The 27,570-nt window shown below is 42.5% G+C and overlaps 1 protein-coding gene across 2 annotated transcripts in view; it reads right to left on the minus strand.

Moving 5' to 3' along the window:
* The window catches only part of CHCHD7 (coiled-coil-helix-coiled-coil-helix domain containing 7), a 27,770-nt gene extending 327 nt beyond the window's left edge, over window positions 1–27,443 (minus strand). Inside the window, exons 1-10 of one of the 2 annotated variants that reach the window (XM_075416125.1) lie at window positions 27,287–27,443; window positions 24,443–24,520; window positions 23,764–23,862; window positions 22,634–22,944; window positions 13,804–13,959; window positions 12,279–12,433; window positions 9,582–9,819; window positions 2,989–3,167; window positions 2,222–2,461; window positions 770–1,453 (exon numbers count right to left, since the gene is read on the minus strand). In XM_075416125.1, the coding sequence (XP_075272240.1) occupies window positions 22,843–22,944; window positions 23,764–23,862; window positions 24,443–24,496 (255 nt within the window). In that variant the 5' untranslated portion in view covers window positions 24,497–24,520; window positions 27,287–27,443 and the 3' untranslated portion in view covers window positions 770–1,453; window positions 2,222–2,461; window positions 2,989–3,167; ... (2 more) ...; window positions 13,804–13,959; window positions 22,634–22,842. Of the gene's footprint in view, window positions 1–769; window positions 1,454–2,221; window positions 2,462–2,988; window positions 3,168–9,581; window positions 9,820–10,334; window positions 10,480–12,278; window positions 12,434–13,803; window positions 13,960–22,633; window positions 22,945–23,763; window positions 23,863–24,442; window positions 24,521–27,286 lie in introns of those variants that run through there. The other variant, XM_075416126.1, reaches the window with a different exon arrangement.
* Window positions 27,444–27,570: the final 127 nt, after the last annotated feature.

The following is a 27,570-nucleotide window of genomic DNA, read 5'->3' on the forward strand; positions in this document are numbered from 1 at the left end:
AACTCTAGTTCTCGAGAGCAAGTAGCTTTTCATTCTGTGTCCGCCGAGGGAAATTGAAAGCAATGAGTCTGGCTGTGGGATTTGTGGATTCTCAACAGGTTCACGTTTGTCCCACCACTAGGAGGATTTTACCTGATAATCCGTGCCAGAGAAGTACATCTCCATAGGATTTTACTACTTCACAGAACCAATGGGCTTTGAAAGGACCTCTAGTCAGAGCAAGGTCAGTTAGAGGAGGTTGTTCAGTACTGTGTCCTGTCAAATTTTGAGTATTTCTAAGGCTGGAGACTCTACAACCTCTCTGGGCAACCTGTTCCAGTGTTTGCTGACACTCTCAGTTTAAAAACAAAATTATGTTTAAATTGAATGTACTTTTTTCCAGTTTGTGCCCATTGCCTCTTGTCCTTTCAGTGGATACCACTAAGAGCCTGGCTCTGTGTTCTACATCTTCACAACAAGTACTTACCACATTGAGCTTGAGCCTTTTCTTCTCTAGACTGAGAAGTCCCAGGTCTCCTAACCTCTCCTGGTATGACAGGTGCTCCAGTACCTTAATTGTCTTTGCAGCCCTTCACTGGACTCTCTCCAGTATATTCATATCTTTCAGAGACCAAGTTTTCCAGTGGGTTGAGTGTGCATAATCATTTATACAGAGCTCCGCTAAAAATCTCTGCTAGCTAGCTGTCCTGGTAAGAGTACACCAGGTACTGCCTTTGCTCATGCAAGTGTGCTGCTACCACTTTGAATATTAGGGTCACTGTCAAATTACCTCGTGTGACTGGAGGATAACAGCCTATCCTGTTGGTGGTTTTGATCTCCCACATCTCCTGAGATTCCATGAGAGATATGTAGAGTTGTATCCTGGAGGTCAAGCAGCACAAATCCTTCCCCTCTGTTCAGGAGGTGGTACAGGGGGAGTGTTTGGATCTTCAAGTGACATATGAACTTCTTGAGATAAAAGATAGCTTACTTCCAACATAACAATGATCTTGACTGATTACTTTCCTGATGTCAAGGATTCTTTCTTCCTGCTCTCAGCAAGAAAACTGTTCATGGAAGGATTGCTGTGAGATCCAAACAAGAAGGCAGAACATAAAATGGAAGAGCATCCTAGCTGTGACAGCATAATGTCTGACAGCACCAGGGGACTGCTTTCTGAAGTACCTCAGGCAGTTCCTACAAAGGAGTTTTTGGTTTCATGACCATTGCCTGAAATGTTAAATAGTCTCTAACAAAATGACTGTGTCCCATATTTGACTGGAATGGCTGTATTGGCTTGACAATAACCGACACAGTGATTCAAAGACCGTTCAGACCATGGTGCTTTGTTGCCTGCTGTGATTCTTTTCCATGTGTTCATATTCCTGTGGTAGCAGAAATCTTCCTGTCCTCTAATGCTTCAAAGCATGGAGAATATAATATTTCTTGGCACTAACTTGATCCTCTGAAGAGACTGAGGAGGAAAACAACAACAAAAAAACAGGCAGCTGAGATACAGGCTCTAGTATTATTTATGAATTTGGAAATCCTACCCAAGAGCAATACAAAGCTGACTAGAAGCTGGTCTTCAGGGTGGTGTGATCTTATTTCAGGAAGGAACCAAGATACCTCTTTTCTGGTAATTTTCCTATGGGCAGTTGATGTTCTAAAGACCCCTATGTAGACTGCATGCTTTGCTAAGCAGCTGTCCAAACCATAGATTCTGTTTAAAAAAAAAAAAGGTCAACAAAATAACTTCTCTTCTCTGACTGAGTTTTTCTTTGTTGTGACAGTCAGGAGAGACAGGTTTGGATCCAAATCTATCAGATATTCCAGGAGAATGTAGAACTACTGTCTCTCCAGTGGGACTTAACAGGGTTGTCGATGCTTCAATAGATGAGGGAGCATTACAGGCAGTGGCTTTTGTCCACTCAGTGTATAGCACACTTTGTTTGTAGCCCTAGGTGTCTTCAGTGTGACAGATATTTTCTCTGCTTTCCAAAACCACCAAGCTCATACCCTGAAGTTGTACAGATAGTATATATCTGAGGAGGACACAGCTTTGTCGAGGGAAGAGGGGTGAAAAAAACCCTTCACACTTTCTTCTCCTGCCCTCACCAATCAATATTCACAGTAGGAATCTGGACACAGATGTACAAGAAAAGGGTATGGCATAGGCTCTATGCCAAGCTGCCTTGCAGTGTTGGGTCTGCTGGGTAGTTACTGCTTAAGCAAAACAAACCTTGATTATTGGTATAGCTGTGTTGAGAGATGTTGCCCTTATCCAAGGTGGTCAATAACTACATCCATCTAAGGAAACATGGTTCTGCAGGACTTGTGTTGGGACAGTCTTCCAGACTCCCTGCCCAGGAGGGAAGAACTACAGAAAAGACTCAGGAGAGGCAGAGCCCTGAGATGGGGTCTGGCATATTCTGATACTTCCTCCTCTCCTCATCTTGAGGTCCAGAGGCAGCATCCCCAGCTGTGGCACAGAAAGAAGAATCAACAGAGCCAGAATATGAATCAGCAGCAACAGCACTGTCAGCAGATGCAGCCAACAGCAAAAAAAGAGGTTCTTGCCAACCAAGTTTTGTCTGTTGACACCATAAACTTCGTGCTGTGAAGGTACCAGGATCTAGGCTATGAAACCTAGGTGGTGGTGCGGTCCCACTGGGGAGGAATTTGCATCACCTGCATTAAGTCCATCACTGTAAAAGCAACTTGCTCAGAGATTAATGCAGAGCAAGATGTGATAGCTGAGGAATCTGTGAGCATGCACTCCTCAATGATTATTGCCCAGAAGTGGGAATTCTTGGTGGAGGGCTAACATGGACGGTCTTCTCTATATTAATTTTAGAAAGTACATTTTGCATTATGTATTGGTTCGTCTGTGTAGTTCTGGCATGATAATGGTTGACCCTGAAGCACATTCATACAATGCACCATGCACAATTGATTAGATGCTAAAACTGATTTGAATCATGCTACAGTTATTGCAAAATAGCACACCTGTGTTTTGGGAAGCTTCTAACAGCTTAATTTGAGAGAGAGCTGTCTGTTCCAACTAATCACATCTGTAAATGGTGTGTATCCAGAAGGAACAACAGGAAGAATAGCCAGGTGAGGTGTTTGTCTGAGGTCTTTCCTTCAGGAAGTACGTCATTTCCACGCTCTAGTCTTCAGTCAGCCTGTAACAGAGGGTGGGAGTAAAATGACAAGGTATCTAGTTGAAATCTTCTGTTACAACTCCGTAAAAAAATAACAAGTTAATTTCACAAAAAATTAAATACTTGAAGCAGGTAGAGCCTGCTTGTAGAAATTATCTCCACCTGCAGCAACAGGCAGAAATCTGTTTCCAACTTTGCTTCTGAGCCCGGGACTTGGAGGACAGCTGTGAAGCTAGTTTCTTCAACTTTTTTTTTTTACCTTGTCAGTGAAATGGCTGACTGCCCTTACTCATGCTTTTAGATACAGATAATTTTATCTGCAATAATACATATTAACATTTTGAAGATTATGGATTGGTCCTTAGCATTCAGATATTAAAAAAAACAAAGTAACTTTGCTTTTAATTTCTGTGTGATTGTAACTCTGCCCATCTAAAATGAGTCAGGTTTTCCAGTTCCCTTCAAAGGTGAGAGAGCACTTAAACAATCACTGCACATTCAAGGAATAATGTCCTGTCACCTGCTTCTTCCTAGATGTGGAGAGAGGCAACTAGGTTTGATAGGAGAGAGCTACAGTTTCCAATGTGGAAAACCACTTTAGGCAAGAAGGCTGGAGAATGATGAGAAAGTAGTGAGGAAGTTTATTTCACGAGTTCAAGTGGGAATCCACTAAATATGTGGAGGGATGCAAGAAAAGAGGGAAGGGTGATATTGAGGATATTGCTGCTGAGTAATTAGTTGGTACATGGTGTCCTTATGGGAAGTACCAGAAGACATCTTTCTGGTCCACAGGATTCTTGAAGGCTGGACCTGTTCATACTGTTTCAGAGAATTTCCTGGATAAGCAGAGGGTTAGGCACTTTGGGAAAGCAGAATATAGGACAGGTTGGGGGGGAGGGAGGGTGTGCCTGTATATATATATATATATACACACACACACACATATATACACTTCAATTACACATACATGAAGTACAGTTTCTAAGTTTTCTTTGGACTCTGTCTGTACAGAGGTAAAAAGAGGTACATCAGAGCTGTTGTGAGTGAAGGAGCAACACGCACTCCTCCTGAGGCAGACAGGAAGGCTTCCAAATCAACCCCCTTTTCAAAGTGTTTGCAGTTTGATATGCCATAGCAGGTTCGAGCTTTACATCTGAGGCCATGTAGTGACTTGCCTGTGCAATGTTTTCCTGCTTGGATTAAACAATATCTTTAAAAATAGCAGGTATTTTATGGGGTAGCACTCTGACTGCTAAGAACCCACACTGAGACAACACTGGCATGTTCACATCTTTTTTTAGTTCACCCAGACACAAGGCTAGCCTTTTCGCCATTATTTTTTTAGAAGATGACAAGAAATAATGGATTTTTCACATCCAAAGGAAAAGCTGTTGCATTATTTCCACTGCGGAGGCCTGTCCTGTGTCCTCTTGTATACACATGCTTTTCGCCTTCTTGTATTACAGCAGACAAAGTCACAAAGACGTACCATGAATATCCATCCACGTTCTCCACCTGAGTTATAGGTTGGTTTGTTTGGTTTTTTAATAGTGTTCTCTTAATATCCAAAAAGGAGCACTGAAAGTACACACAGATCAAGAGAACAAGTTCAGAGAGATGTCTGGGGACCACGCCGTTTTCTAGTTGAAGATTTTGGAGGAGATTGAATAGAACAACAAATTATGCCTTTACAAACCGAATACCAATTCTCTTAACTATTTTGAAGCACCTGATCTAGCTCCAGGAAAGCTCAGAAAAGGCGGTAGCTAAAATAGTCTCTCGCAGAGACTATTTGTGGTCAGAGAGTGCTCAAAGGTTGTGTTTGTTCCTAATTGGGGAATTAACTACCCTTCTTCTTTTCCCACTGTGTAAGCAAGCAAGAATCTGTGACTTTTGTCGGGATGCATTGATAATATCTGCTAATCAGGGGCAGAATGGTCCTGCATCTAACTTTCATCAACCAAATATTCATGGCACTGCGTCAGCAGTGACTTACTAGCACTTCAAGATTTCTGGAAATTCCTTGGCTCTCATCCTATTACCACTCCCAAGTTGGACTGGAAGGAGACTTGGATGGAAAATATTAAGAACCTTTGTATTTTGTTTGCGTAGAAAAAAGACTGCTGTAAACTGACTGCTGTTATCTTAGAGCTTCTTAAAGAAGACTAGCAAAATGGATTGATTGTAAATGGAGCATAATCCCTTAAGAAATAAGATCCCTCTTAACAAAAGCAATGATCTTATGAGAAAAAAATAACACTTGTAAACTTATATACACATACATTATGCTTAACTTCAGAATAAAATTAACAGAATGGTAAATAGTTAGCTTCACTAGTTTGGAGACTTCCGACACAAAAATGACTTCTGGTTTGATAAAGAATTGAGGTAGAAAGAAAAAGGCAAATCACAGTCAGTACAATGCTGCTTAATACTTGTTTGGTTCTGAGATCTGTGTGTGCCATCATGCAACTAAGCACACAGCTTAGCAGTGGCTTTCCACTGAGGTTGGAATGGTATTAGAGTACACGTTATTACATGCCACTTACAGACGTGTGTGTACCCTTGCACTTGTTTTTCTGCAGATATTTGGATATCTGTATTCTGCATGGGGTGATGTTTTGGAACATTACCTCTGCGTGTAAGAACCTCAAATAGCATCAAGTCCAATGTCTACTATTCTAGACAATGGAATATTGTTTAATATTGAAGATGTGGGATGTTCAAGGAAAAATACGTGAAGGAGTGCCTTTGAGTATATCTCGTATCTGTTTCTCAAACAACATGCTTGCAATGTGAAGGCTTATTGAGAGACAGAAAGCATGATTATATGAGCAAACCTGGCTCATTCTGGGATTCTGCCATGTCCTTGGACCTTCCCCACCAAAAATGTTGACAACAATCAGACTTGTTCCAAAAATAAGAATTTATCAATAGAGTTAAACTTGTTCACTTAGCTTGGTCGTGCCAGGAGATAAACCCTCTGGCTTTGCTACAATGAGGAGTTACACAGGTACATCACTTTGAATAAGCCTTTTGGTATTGTTTTCTCTACACTACATGACTTTTAACCATCACTGTGTAACCACTGGCTTTCAGGAGGATTTTGGCTCAGAGGACCCTGACAAAGACAATAGGAAATGTCTGTTGGGAAAGGGTGATCTAGCCGACCAGCTGAACAGGGGCCATGAAACTGCTGCTCTCCATAGGGAAGGGAGGAGAGCTGAAGGTACACTTTTCTTGAGGATGGAGCCAATCCCCAAAAATATATTAAGTGATACAACAAAGAGGCCAAAGTAACAACATCCAGCAAAATAATTGCCATTGTAGATAAAGCTTAGGTTTTTTTTTCCTTTGCGCTTCTTCTATCCTCTTGACAATGGGCACCCAAAGTAACTACCTGTGACTGTATTTTCTTCAAACTTCAGCCACTCAAGGAACTACTGCTGGCTAGATTAAGTAGTATAAATCTGTACCACAGCAGGTGGAGAAAAAAAAATGCATGCTGGTTCTTGCTGAGGTTCACAACAGAGACTTGCAGATGATCTTCTCACAATGTCTACTTGCTTGTCAGCAGGGGTGGTTGGTGCTACTGTCACTGAGAAAAGGCAGCTAGCTTATACACTACTTTTCTTTGGCTACTAAGGGGAAGAAGGTACCGACACTGAAATAGAGTCAAAGAAGCCCATTGATCGCAGTAGTTAAAAACTACTGTGGCAAACCAACATTGTTTTGTATCTCTCAAACAGCTTCTTTTTGTACCAGACATTTAGACTCATCACACAGTGACAATAGGTTCTCCGTGTTTTTCTCCCTAGCAGCTGGTTGGACATATGCAGTCCCATGGGGATGTAGAGCCTGGCAAATTTTTCCATGTGGTTTTTAGTTTTTCTCGTGTCTTTCTCCACCATCAGCAACCCAGAAAACAGTGATTTGAAATAGCAAGATTTCAAAAGTCTTTTCTAGATCTCACCTCTTTTTTGGAACAATCTCTCTAGTTGGAAATCTTCCATTACTTTCCATGTCATCAACTGGAAAAGTGAAACATCCCTAACTATATATGCTGTTCCCTGTATTTCTCCAGTTACCCCGTACATGAGCTATTCACCAATTGGTTTTCTGCTGAAGCAAGCTTTAGAGCAATGCCTTGTGAAAAGCCCTGTCATGAACAAGCAGTTGCACAAGGAAGCTTTTATGAAACAAGATCTCAACAGGGATTGTTGAAGTCACAGTAAAATCTGTGTGACCATCTCTAATTGCAGCAAACCTAGATGTACAAGCAGCAAAACTCGCCCAGCTGCAGAAGACAATTGTCTTGCCAGTCTGCCCTTGACAGCTCACTGTTACTTGAGGAAACAGAGCCAAGCTATCACTTCTAGCACTTCAGCAGGTGATTCACCAGCAGCTGAGTCATCCCCATCCAAGGCTAGCACATCCAAAACCCAGGGAGGGGTGGACGGCTGGGGAAAGGAAGCACAACAAACCTTCCTCCACTAATTTGTGCCATCTGGGAGCGACAGGCCATAGGCCTGCAGCTTTATTTGCAAAATATTGTTTACAATTTTTATTACAAAGTCCACAGGGAAAAAGATTTAATTTTATTTAACAGTTCATCATCGTTACACAAACTGTTGTTCTGGATTCAGCTTCAGAAAACAGGAAGCAATACTCATAAGCTTGGTTTGTCAGGCTTTTTTTGCAGACTTTTGTTGTTAAGACGACAAACAATTAGACAGGAAAACTGGAACTGAACCCACTATCATGCAACTGGAGTCTTTTGGTGTTAGAGGTCTCTCTGGTGAGCCACAGAGGATATGAGCTGTTGCAGAGCCTTGACTCATCACTTTGATTGGTGGTAACCCAAGCTTACATGGGAGGTCTCTTGGCCTAGATGCTCATAACTGAACAGAAGGGCAGCAATCACAAATGGTTATGCTGTGTGGTGCCCGTTGCTCACGTGTCCCAGTGCTTGCACAATCACTTTGCTTAAGCATGAAGTTACAGAAGACCAGTCATTAACCCCACAGAAGCTGTTCCCTTTAACCTGCTGGGTTAGCAACTTTGATCAGCTCATTGAAGGATCCAGCAAGTGCAAGAACTGGTGGAAGGTTGAATATGAGACCGTCCCTAGGCAAGGGGATGGGGTAGAGGGAGCAGGGTCTTCCCATTTGACATTGGTGAGCTGTTAGATAGCTTGGCCCTACAATTTAATTCATCTTACAATGTTTTGCTTATTGATCTCAGATACCACTTAAAAAAATAAAAATAAAAATAAAATCAGTAATAATTAGTTGCTTTTCATCTGCTGCAACCAACAACTAAACACCAAACTTTACAAGATAAAAGGTGCGCAGAGGATTATTCATTAACCCACAGTGCAGAAAAAGCAAATTCACAGACTGGGTAATGCTTTATAACACTTGGCTACAGTCAAAATAAGTCTTGAAAATCACTTTGATCTGTAGCTTCCAACAAGAAGCAGCATCCACTGCACTTCCACTCTGACCATGTAGACTGGGTTGAAAACAGAATTTCTGCCATCAAGGGTGGGGGTGAATTGAGTGGACACACTTGTCTTCTCAAAGGAAGCATAAACTTTGGCTTCACCTCAGGACAAGAAAATTGGACTACAACTAGGCTCTGGGTTCCCAAATCAGCTCAGTTTCTGTAAGGGAGCATAAGTGGAGGCAAAATATTCCCCCTTTTGGCCCCCACTTCCCCAGACACAAGGAAAAGACAGGAATTTAGCATGTGATGCAGACTCTTGAGAAACTTAAATGAAGGTGTAAAAACATGATGAGTGTGATATGAACACTTAAAGGTCAGGATCTGAGATGTATCAAGTGGTTGGGCATTTCCATACAATGAGCATAGCCCAAGACATAGCCAGATGGCCAGCACTCCTAGGGAAGAAACACTGCCTGAAATCACAGCTTTCTATTCTGAAAACCTCATCTGAACCTCATAATGTTTGGACCTGGGTCTATAGATATATAAAATGCCGTATTTTACATTGGCAATAACATCCCTCTTGTAGAGGATTTTTTTTAAGATAAAAACATAGCTCTGTTATTAAATACCAAAACAAGTCTGCAAATATTCTCAAATATTCTTTTTTTTCCATTCTGGTTCCCCTTGCTTGAATTATCCTCACAAATGATACTTAGCTTAACATCCAAATAGTTTAAACAGGTGTAAAAGAAGGGGGGAAAAATACGCTTCTGGCTTTGAGAGCTAAAATGGGATTGCTTCACCAGACAGAAATCATGCACATGATCATACACATTCAGTTAACACTGACATGTAAATATCTACTTACATGTGTGGTGGTTTCCTCTCTGGTAGTGCTGTGGGTTTTTTTTGTTTGGTTGTTTGTTTTTTTCAGCGGAATGAGGCCTAGAATTCTGAACAACTAAGCCATTGGTATAGGCTTACCTGAGAAACAACCATCTCCATAACAGGGCTAGAGATGGCCTCTTCAGAGGTGCCCTTAGCTGCCATTCCTTGCATCACTTTTTTCAGCACAGATGGTAGAATGTGGTCTGTGTGAAGAATTTGGAGTTTTTCTGCTCTTGGTTAGTAAAATCGTAGCTGTCCTTGATAGCAGGGCAAAATACAGAGCTACTGCCAGATATTGTCTTTTTTTCGCTCAGGAATTAGCTTTTTGTGGTACCTGAGGAAGAAAAGTACCAGTTATATGAACTGGCTTCTTGGAAATAGAAAAAATTACATTGGTTTCCTACTCTTGTCTTTACTGAATCAAAATATGCTTTAACTCTGCTTGGCAGTCAGAGGTCATGGACACTTTCTTTCAATGTCTATAGGTGAAGATTATCTTCATCACACATTGTCCATGCTACACTCCCAGATAAGTTGTTAGGAGCAGAAAACACACCTGCTAATGAGCAGGATGTCTCACACTTGCCTTTCTCTCAAACAGCTTTGATTCTGTTTAGCAGAGATGGAACATTTCAAAAGGCTGCTATACTCATTTACAGCAACTTGCGACATTCTGAGGTTGATTTGGAAGAACAACGTCTAAACTCCCTGACACAAGCAACGCGTAACTTAGTATTTGATAGTTTGCTTCTCATTCGTCTCACAGAAGTAAACTTATTCCTACCAGTCACTCAAAGTTCAACACTGCAGCTCAGCCCTTACCGGCTGCTAACAGCCCCTCTCGGATCCGTCAGTGAATTTAATGAGCATTAACATGTATGTGAATTTCTGGCTTAGATCTTTCAGATAGATTGTGTGAATGTTTCTCAACAAATCAAGACTATTCTATGGACCAAATGACCAAAATGCCTTTGAGTTGTATTAGTGGATCATACTGTAAAAAGAAACAGAAGAAAAATTAAAAAACAGGGAGGTTATTAAAGGACAACTACTTGGTGGTGTTTCGTTTATTTTGAAGTGTCCACAGTTGTTAAGAAATCAGTTTTAGAAATTTCTTCTGTTGTCAGAGTTGCTAAACTTTAAAAATAATCAAATTGAATCAAAATATGCTTCTAATTTTAAAAGAACGAAATCAAAACTCTTAACAAAAACCAGGTGACTAGGAAGAAAAGCAATATTGTTTCAGCTTCAGAAACCAGGAAATAATGGCACAGTCTAAGGAATATGTATGTTAAGAAACGTAAAATTAACTTGGCAAACAGATACTAATATTTCAAAATAAAATCAATTTCTATTGTCTCACTTTGCTAACAAAACTTTTATTCCAGTGGTTGAAGTAGAGACATCTAATATTGGTTTCCCTGATTATTTCACACAACATCAAGACAGGCTTACTAAACCCTACCTAACAAAACAGAGTAGTCAGCATATGCTGGGTAAGGAAGGTAGAAGCGACAGGTTAACCTGGGATCATTGGCAGTGAAACAAAGGGCTTGTGGATGCCTTACTTTAAGAAAAGCCAAGATAAGGACCTGCCTTCATAATACAGCACGGAATTGTCATTCTGGCAGCCTAGTAAACTGTGTTTCACACTCGGAGTGCTATCTACCCAGAAACAGCATGACATATTGAACAATTGCTGTAATGTAAATAAGTGGAATATAAACAAAGACTTCTTCCTATATCTCAAAGAAATCTGATCTTTATGCAACTCTTCAGGGGTCTGAGGTGGGGAGAGGAAGGCTATAACCTTTTTTTTCCTTTGACTAACACTTTTTAAGGTCATTTGGATAAGTACTGTGGGAGTGAACGTTATCTGTGAGCTGCCTGACAGGCTGTCTGGGACAAAGTCCAAAGCACATGATCCATAGTGTCTCATCCAAGACCCACTGTGAAGATACAGCATAACCCAAATACCACACACAACTTCCACTACAGAAAGCAATACAGGGAGGCAATTTCCAGAAAAAAAAAATTCCTTTCTGATGGTAAAATCATCTCTCTTTGGAAAAGTCACACTTAATTATAAAAAGTGCCCAACTTTCATGTTTCTCAGTCTTCGGGGATACAGAGAGATGACTTGCTGTCCAGAAATGCTGAAATCTGTATTGAATATTGGCTTTTGAAAGAAGAACTCTATCTATGCCAAAGCATTCACTACCCACAAAAAAGGATTTATGCATGTGAATTTAACACAGTGAATGACCCCCTCATCAGAAGTCCCAGAAATTACTGAGAGAGTGAAAGCAGAGTCCTAGGATGCTTTCTGGTGTGGTGATAATTTCCTACTCCAGTCCACCGTGCGTTTTTCTTCCCTGGTGAAATGGAAAGGCGTGAACCAGGCACACAAAATATCTCTTTGTTCTTCTTTGACAAAAGTCACCTTTCTCTGGCTTTTGTTTCAAAGTATGGTTGTGGTTTTTTTTTTTTTTAGCTTCAGGGATGGACTGCGTAGCACAGCATCGATCCCTACATTAAAAACCCAGGGGAAGAGCAGCTCTGCAGCCAGCGTTGCTGCTGCATTCCTGGTGGGGCTGCCCTCTCTCAGCATGACACCTCCCGATGCCACTGGCTCCACTCCTTCCCCTCCAGCACATCTCATGAACCAGATAGCCTAGTAATAAGCATCACATTATACTGCGCTAATAAAAATAAATTTCTTGGCAAAGTACTTGATTTGGCTCCATCCAGTTTGATGAAAAGTGGTTTATTAAATTAAGTCGATTTGCTTACCTAAAATTTGCTGAATATGTTCTTGCAACACATGTCGAATGTCCTTTTAAAGGCTTGTGTAAGAACATCTGTGAACCTTCTGTGTCAGAAACATCTCAAAAATATTAATCCATTACTGAAGAGAAAATGTTATGTATCTTGGGTTGATGCAGAATCTAGCAATGTGAAAGACAAACTGGAAATAAATAACAATGAAAACCTTGCACATAAAATCATTCTCTACAAGTCAGCATCAATTCTAGACCTAGTAGAGGATGAAAACGGAAACATAAAGGAATCCATTAACACTTAGATTAGCAGTTTACTCAGATTTTAGAAACAGTGTCAGCTTCTTGCTGCTTTACAGAGGCCAACCAATAGCAATAATCAGCAACAAATGACCTCACTAGCACATTCAACAATGACCAGCCTGCATTTCCACACCAGTTCAAAATCTGTACCCATTTGGGTCAAACCACAAACGAGATTTCCTCAACACAAGGAGCAGCTGGCTGTTTGCAGATACCCAGCTTTACAGCAGCCAGCCGATCTCCTGCAGCTGCCAACCGGAGGAGAACAAGAGAGATACCGATGCTCCCTGCCAACTCCTGGCTGGCAATTTTTCTTACAACCAATGCATTTTGAGAACTCTTCTTGTCCCACAGCAACCCTAAAAGAGCTGAGGTGTTAAAGTATTTATTAACATAATTGATTCCCAGGGTTTTGAACATTAAAATTTAAAGGGCAGAAACCTGAAAACTGCTTTTAACACGCAGGTAGGTAAAACCTACCAGCGAGCCTTTTCAGTCTTTCTCTACCCCTCATGCACATGTTCTTGCAACATTTACTTGCTATGGGATCATATCCAGGACTCAAAAGACTTGCACGCTGTCAAGACGACTATTTAAACTGCCCAGCTGGAAACACTAGGAAATCGTGGCTCCTTCCAGGTTTCATCCGCTTTTAGCTGCCTGCCATCTCAACAATCACAGCTTTGAACACCTAAGCCCCCTTTCTAAGCCCAGAAAGCCTTGCCCGACCTGTAACAGCAGCTGTGGCTTCGGGATTTGCTGCTCGCTCAGACATCGTCCCTTCCAGCCCAGCAGCACAACAGTGGCTGCAGCTGCACAGTGAGGTGCCTGGAGGTCCAGCAAGGCTGAAAAGCTATGGTCCTCCTTTCTCCCCATTTCCCCTTTGCTATTTGGCATCTGTATACATTCCCCAGGCTAGAACACTGCAACAGCATTGATGGTGGGGATCACAAGCAGGCACCAGCTGGAGGGCAGGTACAAGAGACTTGACTGCTGAAGGGAATCACTGAAAGAATGACTATCAAGTAACACCCTGCAGAAAAAAAAATTCCTTCTGCTCACCCACACACTAGCAGACTGTGCAGTCCTTCCCCAGAGCTGATGGAGTGTTTACTCCCTAAGTCCCAGCCGTACCAAGGCAGGGACAGACACCCAGCCCATCAGCACTGCCGGCACCAAAGAGCCAAGCACAACATGAAGCACCGGGAACTTCTGACAAAGTGTTTGGCACCCACCGGCTCTAGATGTCTGAGCAGACACAACCAGCAGGTGAACGGGTCCTTAGGGATCTACATTTTAAATCTGAGAGTCCAAGTGGCTCTTCCATCCTGTACAGGACCAGTCCAGGTTCTTAAACTGTCATCCTTATTTGAGGAACAGCTTTTGTCTACCTGTCAAGTAGAAGAATACTTAAACTCAGCATTTTCCTAGACCATCCGTAAAATCTCTTCAAATCCATCCACCATTAGCAAACCTAGAGCCAAAGTACTGGAGACCAGTATTGCAGGATACAGCAAATTCACAGCACACACCCTACTTCAGGATCTCTCTCTATCTTCATTCCATCCTTTTGTTACTTACACATTGAAGCAAGCACTGTCTTGCTAGCATATTCCAGTGCAGCAACTTCATTCAACTCTACTGTTTAACAAACATCAAATACCACAAAACTCCTGTCACCCTACTTTTCACATTTCATATGCAGCCACATTCACTGATCTCTTCAACAGCTGCATGCAGCTCTAGAGCCAAGCACTGCTCAGGGGTCCACATTGCAAGGCAAGAAAGATTTGAGACTCACACGTGGCACAGTAAAAAAAAAATATTACTAGCAGGCTATTTCTGTGAAAGCATTGCAGAATCTTATTTGACAAAACAATTGCAATCTTACCAATGAAAAATGTTTAGATTCTTTACAGGCTTATGAGCATTCTCAAGCTTGAGCTGATGTCCCCTATTTCTACTATTAGTCTAACTTTCTTACAGCTGTGAATTGCTTCCAGTATATTCAGTGTGTACCTCTTTTCTATCTTGAGCATAATTTCAATAATTGAATTGACACAAATTCAATTTTGTTGTATACATATACAACAAAAATCTGACCCCTGAGCCATACAGCTACCAAACTCTATAGTTTGCAGCTATTTTTAACATTGTCTAGCATTCATATTCAATTGCTTTTACTGAAAAAACAGTTCAACAAATCTTTTATTTTCATCCCTTCCAGTAACAGTAAATTTAAGAAGGTTACTTTTTAAAACTTGTTTTGTTGATTTGCTACTTCCTACTTTAATGATACACTACACACATGAAACAGTGTTTTGCAAAGACTGGGTGTGATTTATTCTTACTTTTTACAGGGAATGGACAACATTAATAATCCCGGGCACAAAGGACAGGTTTTGTGCCAGGAAACAGCCACGTAAGTGTTAATAAACAAAACAAACGTGGCATAGTTAAGGTCCTGAAGTACAGGAATTTAACAGCACCATTCCAAAAGCAAAGGCTGAATTTAAAAACCTTTAAAAAAAAAAAATACAAAGTATATTGGAGAAGGTGTGAATTTAAAATACTGAGCAGTGAGAGCTAAACATAAGGAGCAGTCAAAGATGCATGCATTTGTGTTCCACTGAGTATGTCAGATACAAGACGACCTCCTTCCTGGAAGAGAACAAAATAGGTAGTACGCAGAAAAAGCTAAGCCAGAAAGTAGTATTTGTGGTAATGTTTACCATAAAAGGGTAAAAATGTTTTCCAGGTAAAACAAGAGTTTGGCATTAACAGAAAACGTTTGTTACATAGCAGCTTCCAAAGGTGCCTCATAGCTTGTACCCACGGATGTGACCCAGAAAGAACAGGCAATACAAAGAGGAGGCAAGACATTTTTGAAACTGTTTGAAAATAAAAACAATGTTAAAGAAAACAGCAGGGATTGAGCAATTTTTCATTTCAAGTCTGTGTTCTGCCAAACTCACTGAAATATCAGGAAGTGTTTGCAGTGCATAGCTGTTTGTCAAAGTAAAATAGGTAGAGAGGTAGCCCAATGGTAGCCGGACTTTTAAGAGAGAGTAATGATTGGAAGATTAGTACAACGCAAAACAAAACCAGTCTGCCAACTATTCATGTTTTGAGGTTAAAAAAACCCCAAACAATCACCAACAACAGCAGGTTGTTGAATAGCTCCAGATACATTTAAATAGATTAGGGTTCAAGCTCCAGACAGAATCTGCTCAAATTCAATGCTGGAAAAAAAAAAAAAAAAGAAAAAAAACCCAAAAAACCAAAAAAAAACATGCAGCCCCTGAAATAGGGAAACTATACCCCGAAGGATTACTCATTCACAAAAGACCTAGAAGTTAACACAAATATCAGTTTACTTAGCAAAAGGTGAAAAAGCCTAGACATAGAAAGCAATCCCTCAAAATTAATTTTAAAAGAACATTCTTAGAAAAAGACAGATGTATGCCTTGCTTCATTAACATGAAGATTTTATTAGCTTTAAAGAAACACTACCAAAGGAAGCCTCTATCCTACTGATCAAAGAGCCATGCCACCCAACTTGTCTGATTTTGTTACATATTATGTAATAAATTAAGGAATTACTCCCACAGACAGCATCAGGAGAAAGCGTTTCTTATTAAATGGCCCTCAAGTCTCTCCTCAGAAAGTATTTTCTAGGAAAGGAACTGCTAATAATAATTAGGCCATCTGCCACATTACTTCACTATCAGAAAGACATGAAAATCTGTTGTAGTTTTCAGCCTAAGCAACTTCAGTATTATTTTTACTGCTTCTCCAGCGCCACAGCTGTGTACAGCATTCTACCAACTAATAAAAACCAGCAGGTTTTTGCTCAGGGATCTGACAGCCGGAATTAAACATGATGCACCACCATACAACAAATGGGACAGGAAAGCTTTTTTGGGAAAGGGCTACCAGAACTTTAAAAAAAATATGTAAGGGAGACACTTTCACTAGCTACCTAATTCGCATTTTATGTAGATACCTATGTAGTCTTAGGGTTTCCTGCTAGAGCAGCTTTTTTGTTATAATCACAGGGAATTAGCTACAGAAGTGCATTTTTGGGTTGAAGGGGAAGATAGTGTTGCAAAAAACAGTGACTTAGGAAAAAAAATAATCAGTTGTATAATGCATGTATGAGCAGGGAAGACATTCCAGCCAGAGCTAATGGAAATTACCTTGTGAAAGACAGGCAAAAGGCCTAGGGAGGATGAAGTTGTAGAATGAAACCTCCAAGATGAACTCTGAACCTTAGGCATGGATGATGATCACAAAGTTACAAGACAGTGTGGGAAGCAGTGTAATGGATAAAAGCAAGCAGGTAATATAGAAATCAGCATTGTATCAGAGGAAAAAAAAAGAAAAAAACCCAAAAAAATCATGTAATGGGAGAATGGTATCCACAGGTCAGAACACAGCATCAGTATGAGGAAGACAAGAGGCTAAGCTTATCAAACAGGACACCAAAGGGAGAGACAGGCAAGTTGCAAAGGAATTCCAAGTTGCTGCATTCACTTTAGCAGCTCAATTGTCAAAAGGGAAGTAATCATGTGATTTGAAGATTGTTACATTGAAGACCTTAAAACTGAAAATCCTTAGAAAAGGATTTTGAGAGAAGAGGCATCAAGACAGAAATAAAAAGGACAGAAATTACTTATTCGAAGTCTGATCTGTCTTAAGTTACTGCATACATACCTTATGTATAGTAAGCTTCTGAATAACCCACTGCATTTAGTCAGTATAAAGGCAGTACTTCCCTTATGCATTTTTTCTATCAAATAGGCTGCAACAACAACAAAAAATCTGTAGTATGCTTGTTCTACTTTTTACTACTTTACAGAACTATTTCATAGAATCATAGAATGCTTTGGGTTGGAAGGGACCTTTAGAGGTCATCTAGCCCAACCCCCCTGCAGTGAGCAGGGACATCTTCAACCAGACCAGGTTGCTCAGAGCCCCATCCAACCTGGCCTTGAATGTTTCCAGGGATGGGGCCTCCACTGCCTCTCTGGGCAACCTGTTCCAGTGTTTCACCACCCTAATGGCAAAAAATTTCTTCCCTGTATCTAGCCTAAATCTTCCCTCCCTTAGTTTAAAGGCATTACTCCTTGTCCTGTCACAACAAGCCCTGATGAAAAGATTGTCCCCATCTTTCCTATAGGTCCCTTTCAGGTACCGAAGGGCCACAATAAGGTCTCCCCGCAGTCTTCTCTTCTCCAGGCTGAACAGCCCCAGCTCTCTCAGGTCTTTCCTCACAGGAGAGGTGCTCCAGCCCTTAGATCATCTTTGTGGCCTCTCCTCTGGACCCGCTCCAACAGGTCCATGTCTTTCCTGTGCTGAGGGTTCCAGAGCTGGATGCAGGACTCCATGTGGGGTCTCACCAGAGCAGAGTAGAGGGGTAGAATCACCTCCCTCTACCTGCTGGCCATGCTTCTCTTGATACAGCCCAGGATATGGCTGGCTGGCCATGCTTCTCTTGATACAGCCCAGGATATGGCTGGCTTTCTGGGCTGCAAGTGCACATTGCCAGCTCATGTTCAGCTTTTCATCCACCAGTATCCCCAAGTCCTTCTTGGCAGGGCTGCTCTCAATCCCTTCAACCCCCAGCCTGTATCGATAGCAGGGGTTGCCCCAACCCAGATGCAGGACCTTGCACTTGGCCTTGTTGAACCTCATGAGGTTCACACACCGACCCACTTCTCCAGCTCGTCCAGGTCCGTCTCGATGACATCCTGTCCTTCTGGTGTCAACTGCACCACTCAGCTTGGTGTCATCTGCAAACTTGCTCAAGGCGCACTCAATCTCGCCAAGTCATTGATGAAAATGTTAAACAGCACCAGCCCCAGCAGAGACCCCTGAGGGACACCACTTGTCACCAGTGTCCATCCGGACACTGAGCTGTTGACCACTACCCTCTGGATGCAACCTTCTAACCAGTTCCTTAGCCACCGAACACTCCACCCCTCAAATCCATACTTTTCCAATTTACATAGAAGGATGTTGTGAGGGACTGTGTCGAAGGCTTGACAGAAGTCCAGACAGATCACATCCATAGCTCTTCCCTTGCCCACTGATCTAGCTGCACCATCACAGAAAGCCACTGGGTTGGTCAGCAGGTCATCTCCTCCAGTTCGCTCAAATTCTTGCAAGGGAATAAAAGCCTGCAATAGTGTACTATTTTTCCAATTTTTTTCACACTACAATTACTTTTTTCATAGCTATTTTGGAAGAGTGACTTTAAAGATGCAGATACTTTTAGCATGAGTTAAGGGCTGCCTCCAAATGCATTAGACCAGAGTAACACTGCACACTCTAAATTATTCACCCTATCTGTTCTGCAGAAGTTTTAGGGAAGTCTCCCCTATATGCATGCCATCGGTCACACGAGTGCAAAAGTCTTATTAGTAGAAGACCACGAAAAAGACTCAGAGCTGCAGCACATGCAACTCCCTGCCTGCCTTTCACAGCTTCAGCTACTCAACTCAAAAGTTTTCAGGACTCTAGAGCTACATGACTTTCTAACACCTTCAAGAGCATAGACTCATCCGAACTGTGGCAGCAGAAAGCTTCCAAAGCCAAACACATAAAGGCTTTGCACTGTAGGAAAACAGGAACAGTAAGATGGTAAAAATGCACAGATGGGAGTCTGGACATTCAGCAGCGCCTGGCAGAGAGCCTGTAGCTGCTGCTCAATGTGATCAAATAACCACAGTGAAAAATATCAAGTACCAGCTTCTCAGGCTGCTCCTATTTTCCAGCAGTGATTTAAACTCTTGTCCTCCTCTTCTGCTTATAGTATAGGGACAGCACCAATCTTCCCTTTCTCCTGCAAGAATTCTGCTATCTGTGGGAAGAGTCTAAAAAAAGCTCGAAAAAGCCAGTAGTAGGTGAAGTGATTCTGTTTTCATACAGTCTGTTGTGCAACAGCACCATCCAGCTGTCAAAAAAAATATGAAACATTAATGCCACTAACCAGATCTGGTCCTTGTACCACAAGCAAAAACAACATCTACTAAACAAAACAAAACCCACAGGTCTGCTTCTGAGTTAATTATACTGGTCCACTGTGTTATGTTTTCTAGGTTAGTACACAAGAGTGTGCTTTCACAACACTAAGAATTCAACTCAGTTTATTTCTGCCCAGTAAGACTGGCAGCCTATAGCTCACCTCGGTGTGGCAGTGAAGCATGGAATGTAAGCTCCCACATATAAGGCAGAGACCATTATCTTTGGCTCACAACCGAAGACAGTTAATCACACTACAACAATTAATGGAAAAAGCACAACCATTTCATACATAAGTGCCTATGTTTTAGCTATGGTAACTTACCACTCTCGAGCTTCAGTAGAGAAAGCAAGAACAGCAGCCTCCAGTGATGGGGAAAAAATGATGAACACTCAGACCTAACTAATGGATTACTCTTGAAAGGCATTATGACATGAGGAAGAAAACTTCATGCTTTCCAAGATTTTTCGTAAACTTGCGCTCTTTAACAGTAACTAAGGCACACAAAATGGAAATAAATAAGTAGCATTCCCTACAACAGACAACTGATTACCTGAATTAAATCCACAAGGTCACTGCTTAAATTGCCCTCAGTTCTTCACTAAACTCAGTTCTGTCCTAACACTCCCAGGAAGCTTACCATGTGTGTCCACTGATCATCAGGAAGTCTAATATTAGAGTACTGTTCTTGCATTACATGCGTAATGCCTGCCCTGTGATCCTACATTCTTGCATTGTTTTATACTTGAAAGGAGGGAATGCATCTCCTTTTCTGACCTTCTGAAGTCCAGTACTAGTTCTTCATAAACACTTCACAAAGCAGTACAGGGTACCTATTAAAGTCTAAAGATAAGTCAATCATCCTTTAAAAGAAAACAAAACAGTGGCAACCTTGCAAGTAAATATTAGCAGGAAAAAACTGAACACAACAATCAACCTCAGAGAAAGAGCATGTCTACTTTCAAAGAAAACTCAAAAGGAAAACCTAGGATGAGACGACTTTGAGGAACTTGAGCTTATGCAAGGAAGAATCAGCATAATGACATCAAGAGGAGATGCTGTTTTTCTTGCATAGAACTAAAACATACGGTAGATTTTAATGTAAGCCCAGAACACAACAGCACAGCAACAGGAAAACAACAAGCACTAGAATAGTAGCCAAAGCCACAGGAGTAAAGAACATGCCCAAAGATACAGCAGAGGTGCCAAATGACAAACCTGTACCAAGTGGGAGACAAGGTGCCCTTAGATGAGCAAGGCAGCAAAACCAGAAGAGTCAAGAGAGATACAGCCCTCAGGAAAAGGGGACAATCAGCTCCCCAAAAACTGCAGCTGAACAAGATGATCAAATAGAGGCACAGCCAGTGAGGAAGTAGTATGGCTAAGCCTGACTAAAACATGCAAGGAGTTCTCCTCTCACTAAGACATGGAGAACAGAGAACACAAGACCTTCAAGAGGAGCTGTATTAGAAAGTCATTGCAGGACTACATCACTGAATCAGAGACAGAAAAAAGCTACTAGAAAAAAAATAGTGTTGGAATGAACAGACAAAATGCTTGAACCAGTAAAAAAAGAATTGGTGTCAAGCGGGGAAAAAAAAACAAATGAAAGACTGGTATGTAGGAAGGTACCAGAGGAAGGAGGTGCTGGGCAAGAAAGAGCCTTCTAATCTGCAATGAAAACTTCTTCTGTTTCACACAAAAAAAACCAAAAAAACATCAGCAAAGTTTGAATTTTAAGTGCAGAGAAAATAATTTAAAACAAAGAATCTGATCTTGATTGAAGAAAGTCAATTTCCCTTGGTAGGGACTGACTAGAGAACTTGTGACATGGCTTGGAGGCTGCACAGCTGTGCTCAGAGAACTGCATACTCAAAAGGCATAGAGTTACACACTCATTCCAACAACAGAAAGGGTATGATCAATCCATTTCAAAACTTGGAAGTATAAGAACAGACAGAAAGACCAGGAGGAAAAGCTGATCTCCATTAGCTGCTAGTCAGGTCAAATAACAAGTGAGAAAGTGGAAACAGCACAAAAATCCCACTAAGCATAGAAACAGGTCTCCAGTGGAAATAAAGAAGACAAGCCAGACAGAAGAAGAAACAGGAAGCCATGAAGTCTTTCCAAACAGTCTAAATAGAGAGACAACACTTTTACACCATCCTCCATGAGGTCAGCCAGAGTTCTGCCAACTTGATCACAGTAAGTGCTAAAGGATTTCACATGGAACTTGAGCTCATGACAGCAGTTTTTCTGTTTTACCACAGGGTGCAAGCTTTTAAGCCAGGACACCAGAAGGTACTAGAGGCACGCAGACAGCGTTTCCACTAGATAGCAACCCATTTACACTTACTAGTTGTTCACTTTAAGGAATCAATCTTACTTAAGATTAGAGTACCTGTTCAAACTGAGCTTTGCAGTCTTGTATGAGTAAGCATTTCCAAACCCTGTGCTTCAGCTGTCCAGAGAGTCTTAGATAGCTGTACTATAGTTAAACCTGCCGTGTCACTCAGAGTATATGTTTACATGTCTACAAGTCCTCCCCACCTCCCTGCTAGCAAAGTATCTATTTACTATCCACAGAAGGTACTATTCAGTTCAGACCTGAGCAGCTCAGTTCTATCTTCATCAACCTCTCTAACCTTGTAACAAGCAAAGCTTGTGGATCTGATTTATTGCAAGCTTCTGCTGTCACTGATGAGTGCAGTGGCAGACCTAATGACAAGCTTGTTGCATTTGGGATTTTAGTTCATAAAGAATCTTATTTAAACGAGCGACACAATACAACTCACATGAAAACAGTGATAGGATCACACATGATAAATCCAGAATATTAGGCAGAATAGCTGGATACAAGAAACATATTGCACACACCAGACTCTCAACCTGCTCCATTCTTAGAACTACACTGGCAGCACTCACCAGGTCCCTCTCTGCAAACACGCTATCTGTGAGTCCCATTAATTTTACATTTAGCATTTCATAGCAAATTAGTTTCTACTTCCAAAGCGTTTAGATGCAAGTTGTGCTGATACCTGTGTCTTCCAGTGAGAGACCAAGTTCAAGACATGGAGTACAAATAAAATCAAGACATACTATCCTAGAAAGTTCATGCATTTCAAAATTTAAGAGCTTAGTTTAATCCAATATACAGCAACTGTGAAGTCCCGTTCATAGAAGGGTAACTTGCTGCTGATAAGTCTTCATATGTACAGTGAAACAACCAATCAATGCAAGTTTCTAGTCAGTAGGGCTTCCCCATTGATTCCAACATTTTCCTTCTTTCTTCTGCTGAGGGCATCTCTGGTTTCACACCATTTCTTCTCCTTTGCATCATAATGTCATGCTGAAAATAGAAGAAGGTGACCATGAGCACACAGATTTCTCAGAAGCCTCTGCCTCTGAGCTCTGAATAAGATTCTTTAGTAGAAGCACTCTTGGTATATCAAGAGCCAAATACTCTAAATCTGATGAGCTGATAACTAAGTGCACTAGTATTTAATTGAAGATATCCAATCGTTTACCTTGCTGCTTCAGAAAACAGTGAAGTTACAGTATTCCCATTACACTACGTCAGACTAACGTGCAATTGTCTGTAAATATTTTTTGGTAGTTTGTGCAGGTATTTAAAGGCTAAGCTCAAAGACTCTTTACTACTACAGCATACGGAAAGAAAACAGTAGAGAACAGTTTAACCGCACATAGTTCCTCATGACACTTTTCTACCACAAGAGAGAAGGAACTAAGGACACCACCAAATAAGAATGAACTCTTCCTAAGCTTTCTCTTAGATTAAACATGATGCAAACCAATGGAAAACCAGAGGAACTCATCTTACCTCAGATTTGTTCATTATATCCCTTTAAAACAGAAATTATTACTAGAAATGCCCGACTTGGATTCAGAGGAAAACATACCAGGTACTGCAAGAACACTGACTCACAATCTAAGAGGGTTAATTTAGGGGAACCAAGTGAAGTATTTCGATGTGCATCTGCTTAAGTCTTCCAGCAACCCATACCAAGACTACCTAGGCCTGTAACCCACTGTAAAAACAGCTGCAGTCAGTGCTAGCCAAGTCTGAAGAGTTCAGCAAGCAGTGTGTTGGAAGTAATGTACTTCAATTAAAGCATATAGCGAAATTTAGAAAATCTACTGCACTTACCCAGAATTTTCTGCATCTTTTGTACTTCAAAAAATAAGCAGTACACATATCCCTGTTATAGTTGTTGTCATCCATACATTTCCTAGAGGCATCCGTTTCCTTTAATAGGGAAAACATACTTCAGAGCTGAGGGAAGATACTGCACTCAGTGTCTAAAAATTCTAACAACTCCCAGAATATTTATGAAGATAGGAGGCATCTTCTCAGATGAAAGAATACTATCAAAGAGAGCAAAGGAACATCTATCACAAAGGATAATCAGTAATTTCAAGCAATGACTTCATTTAGAGATAACATACATTAGTACTCTTTAAATCGTAAGGATAGAGTCCACAGAATAGTTCTTTACAAAGATGCTTGGTATAACCCACCAAAGACTTAAAAAAAAAAATATATCAATCAAGCTTGTCTAACCAGGATTTCAGGCTCTGGTTTCAAGGACAGAAAACTGAAGATAGTGCTACCAGTTGTATTCCTCCTATTTATGAGGAATTACTGGTTGTTATTTCACACTTACTATAGTGGATGATTTTCAGCTTTTCCCATCTTCAGACTCTTTAAGAAAGTTTTTATGCAAAATCTCAATGCAAGAGTACCAACCACAAAAAAAAAATCCTCTAGAAAACACATTATTTAACACTGAAACATACAAACAGAAATCCTAGTTTGATAGTCTTACCGCTACACAGGGATTTATCTCATGGTCTCTAAGCTGTTGTGCATGCCTGGACATTCTAGATAGACACCTGTACCTTGGCTAGAAACAGAAGAGAAATGGGTTAAGTATCTACTTTTAATAGTAACTCAGGATTAAGCCTGAACTTCAGCATGTCATAAAGGCCTTCCAATAACACACACACTTTCATTGTCTTTTAAGAAAAAAAAAAAAAAAAACACAAACACACCACAAAACTTCTTTTGCAAAATGTTACTTCAAAAGCACTAACAGCAAGACAACTCATGCAAGTTTAGCTTGTCACCAAGACTGCTTACTCCGTGATAAACTCCTGCGAAGAAAGGAGCAGCTGTGGTGACTCTCATACCAGCCCGTCACATCACTGAGGAAGTGACCATGTCTCAGAGAAACAGCTCCATAGAAGCTGCTCACAGCCAACACACTGTGGGCAGTTCAATTAATAGTGTGGGGGAGCAATGTACAAGTAAACTTTTCCAGATTTTTGCCTACTTCTTAGCTGGATCACATCTGTACCTTCACTGAGCTCTCCCAGGTATAACAAGTGCCCAACCACCTCCGGTGTTGCTGCATGAGATATTTAACAGAAAAGGAAATGGTTTCACCACAAGGAGGGACCAGACCCACTCACACTGTGTATGACAGCTGGAATCACATTTTCACCAGTTTAGTAGTTTGACACTGACTCGAGGAACTGTGAGCTTGAGAGGCAAAGAGTTCAGTGATGAACAGCAGACCCTCATTCCTTTACTACTTCCCATACACTACCTCTGGCACACACATAGCCATGCAGGTATTTGTTCCAAACAAATACTAAATCTAACAAAAAATAAATTACTGTTGACTAGATGACTGAGCCAACGCAAGCAGAAACACAGGACTGTGGAAGAGAAAGCTCTTTGCAGCAAACAGCAGTACAGCTGATGAAGGAATCTGTCAAAGAACATCCTTGCTTGATCTTGTTGGGGTTACCACCCCTCCCCCCAAGACATTGCTACTAAACTTAAACCTGTTTCTGTTCATGTTAGAGATTGATAACTGCAAGTCTGAAGTAAAAAGCCAGTTTTTCTTGATATCAGCAAACAAAAATCAAATACTGCTCTTAGTAGCTATAGACAAAAACCAACATTTTAGATTAAGGCTCGTCTTTGGGCAAGAATAAGCTATTCCAGGTGAATAAGCATTAGATTTTACATCCTGTGCAAGCATACTCTCCTAATGCTCGGAATATTTTTTGTATTCCACGAGTGTTTTCCACAAATGGACCTTCTACAGAACAGCATTGGGAGAGCCTTCTGCTCTCCTTTGAGAGCTATGCAGTGTTCAAGTTAACTTTACAAGGTAGGCAAATGTTTGCTTTTTTGTGGGTGTAAGAGGATTTTTGATCAGGCACTTCCAACTTGAATGGAAACACAAGCACACAGAATAGCAGCATCATCCCAGACTTCAAGGAAGGAGGGAGACAGGGGAAAAGAAGTAGAGGAATACAAAAGCAGCGCATCACAACGTCTCATCCAAATCAGCACCACAGACACAACGTTTTTAGAAGTTTCTTCCTGTCTGTGTTGCTGTTTCATTGATATTAGAGGTGTAAGTACCACTTCAGCAAACACGCCTCAAGGTGTACGGCATTAGATTGACTCCAGACAAATACTCTGATCAGAGAAGAAGGGAGTCGTAGGATGTGTCATCAGCGTCCATTATATAAACCGCAATTAACATTTTCAGTTTGATTACACTACCAGAGTCTGCAACCGTGCCCAGTTCAAGGAACAGCGCACACAACACATTAAACGCCGACCTAACAAACAGGCAGTTCGGGTTCTCACGGAGCTGCTTAGTGCAAAGTAGGCAAAAGCTGAAACACACTCAAGCACTCTGGCGGCTCCCGCGCGTGTTCCCCCCCGCCCCGCACTCCGAAGAGCTCCGGGACCCCAGACCCTCCCGGGCCGAAGGCGGGCGGGCCGCAGGGCCATGCCTCCGCGGGACCCAGCTGGGCAGGGAGCCCGCCCCGCCCCGTCCAGCCGCAACCCAAGGCTTGCCTGCTCCACGGCTCTTAATTGCGCTTTAGCACATTAACAGTTGTAAACCGTACCACAGCGAAACACGCGGCGTTGCTGGCGCTCTTTAACCCCAGGGCTTTTTCAGTTCATAAACCATCAGGGTATTTTTCTATAGGCTCCCTCCCATTGAACAGCGTTTGGGTTTATTTTTTTTGAAGCGCATACATACAGACAGGATCGCTAATTACACCGCAATACAGACCAGCTTATTAAATCCTAAAACCTGGAGTGAAAGCCGTATAAAAACTCCACGGGTTCTATCGCTATTACGGCGGGGGGCGGGCGGAGGCAGCCGGCGGGGCCGGGCGCCTGGCACCGCCTCAGCCCCCCGGGAGAAGGCCGGGGGTCCGGCAGGTGCAGGGCGGGCAGGCAGGCCGCCGCGGGGCCCAGCGGAGCCGGCGACGCGGCCCGAGCCCTGCCTGCCCCCACCGGCGGGGGGGGGGGGGGGGGGGGAGAGGGGGGTGCGCGCGTGGTGCCGGCGCCCCCTCCTCCCCTCGCCGGTGCCCCGCCCGGCCTCGCGCGGGTAACGGCCATCGGCGTCCAACGGGCGGCGGGCGCGCGCAGCCTCCCCTCAGCACCACCTGCCGCCAGAGAGCGGTGCCCGCGCCCCGCCGCCGGGCCCCCCGCGCCGTCCCCCCGGCCAGGCAGGGCTCCCCCAGCCCGCCGGCGGGCGGGCGAGCCCTCCTTCCCTCCCTCCCGCGGCGGGGAAGGGGAAGCGGCGGCGGGCAGCCGGGCAGCGCGGGTCGGCGGCGGCGGCGGCACTCACCTCCGTCCGCGGCCGTGTCCGCGGGAGCCCGGTGCGGGAGGGGGCAGCCCGTCTCCAATTCGAAAGACGTCAGCGGCTCGGGCAGCCCGCTTAAGTACGGGCGCAGCCTACCCCGCTCCCGGCCTCGCGGCTCCCCCCGGCCCAGCGCCGCCACCGCCCACGCCCCGGCGGGGCTGAGTGGCAGCCCCGCGCAGCCAATGGCGGCGGCGGCTGGCCCGCCCCGGCCTTGAGCGGCGCCTCCTTCCACCAACGGGGAGGGCGGCGCGGGCCGCAGGCGCCGGCGG

The sequence above is a fragment of the Opisthocomus hoazin genome, chromosome 3 (assembly GCF_030867145.1).
Source record: "Opisthocomus hoazin isolate bOpiHoa1 chromosome 3, bOpiHoa1.hap1, whole genome shotgun sequence".
Taxonomy (NCBI): domain Eukaryota; kingdom Metazoa; phylum Chordata; class Aves; order Opisthocomiformes; family Opisthocomidae; genus Opisthocomus; species Opisthocomus hoazin.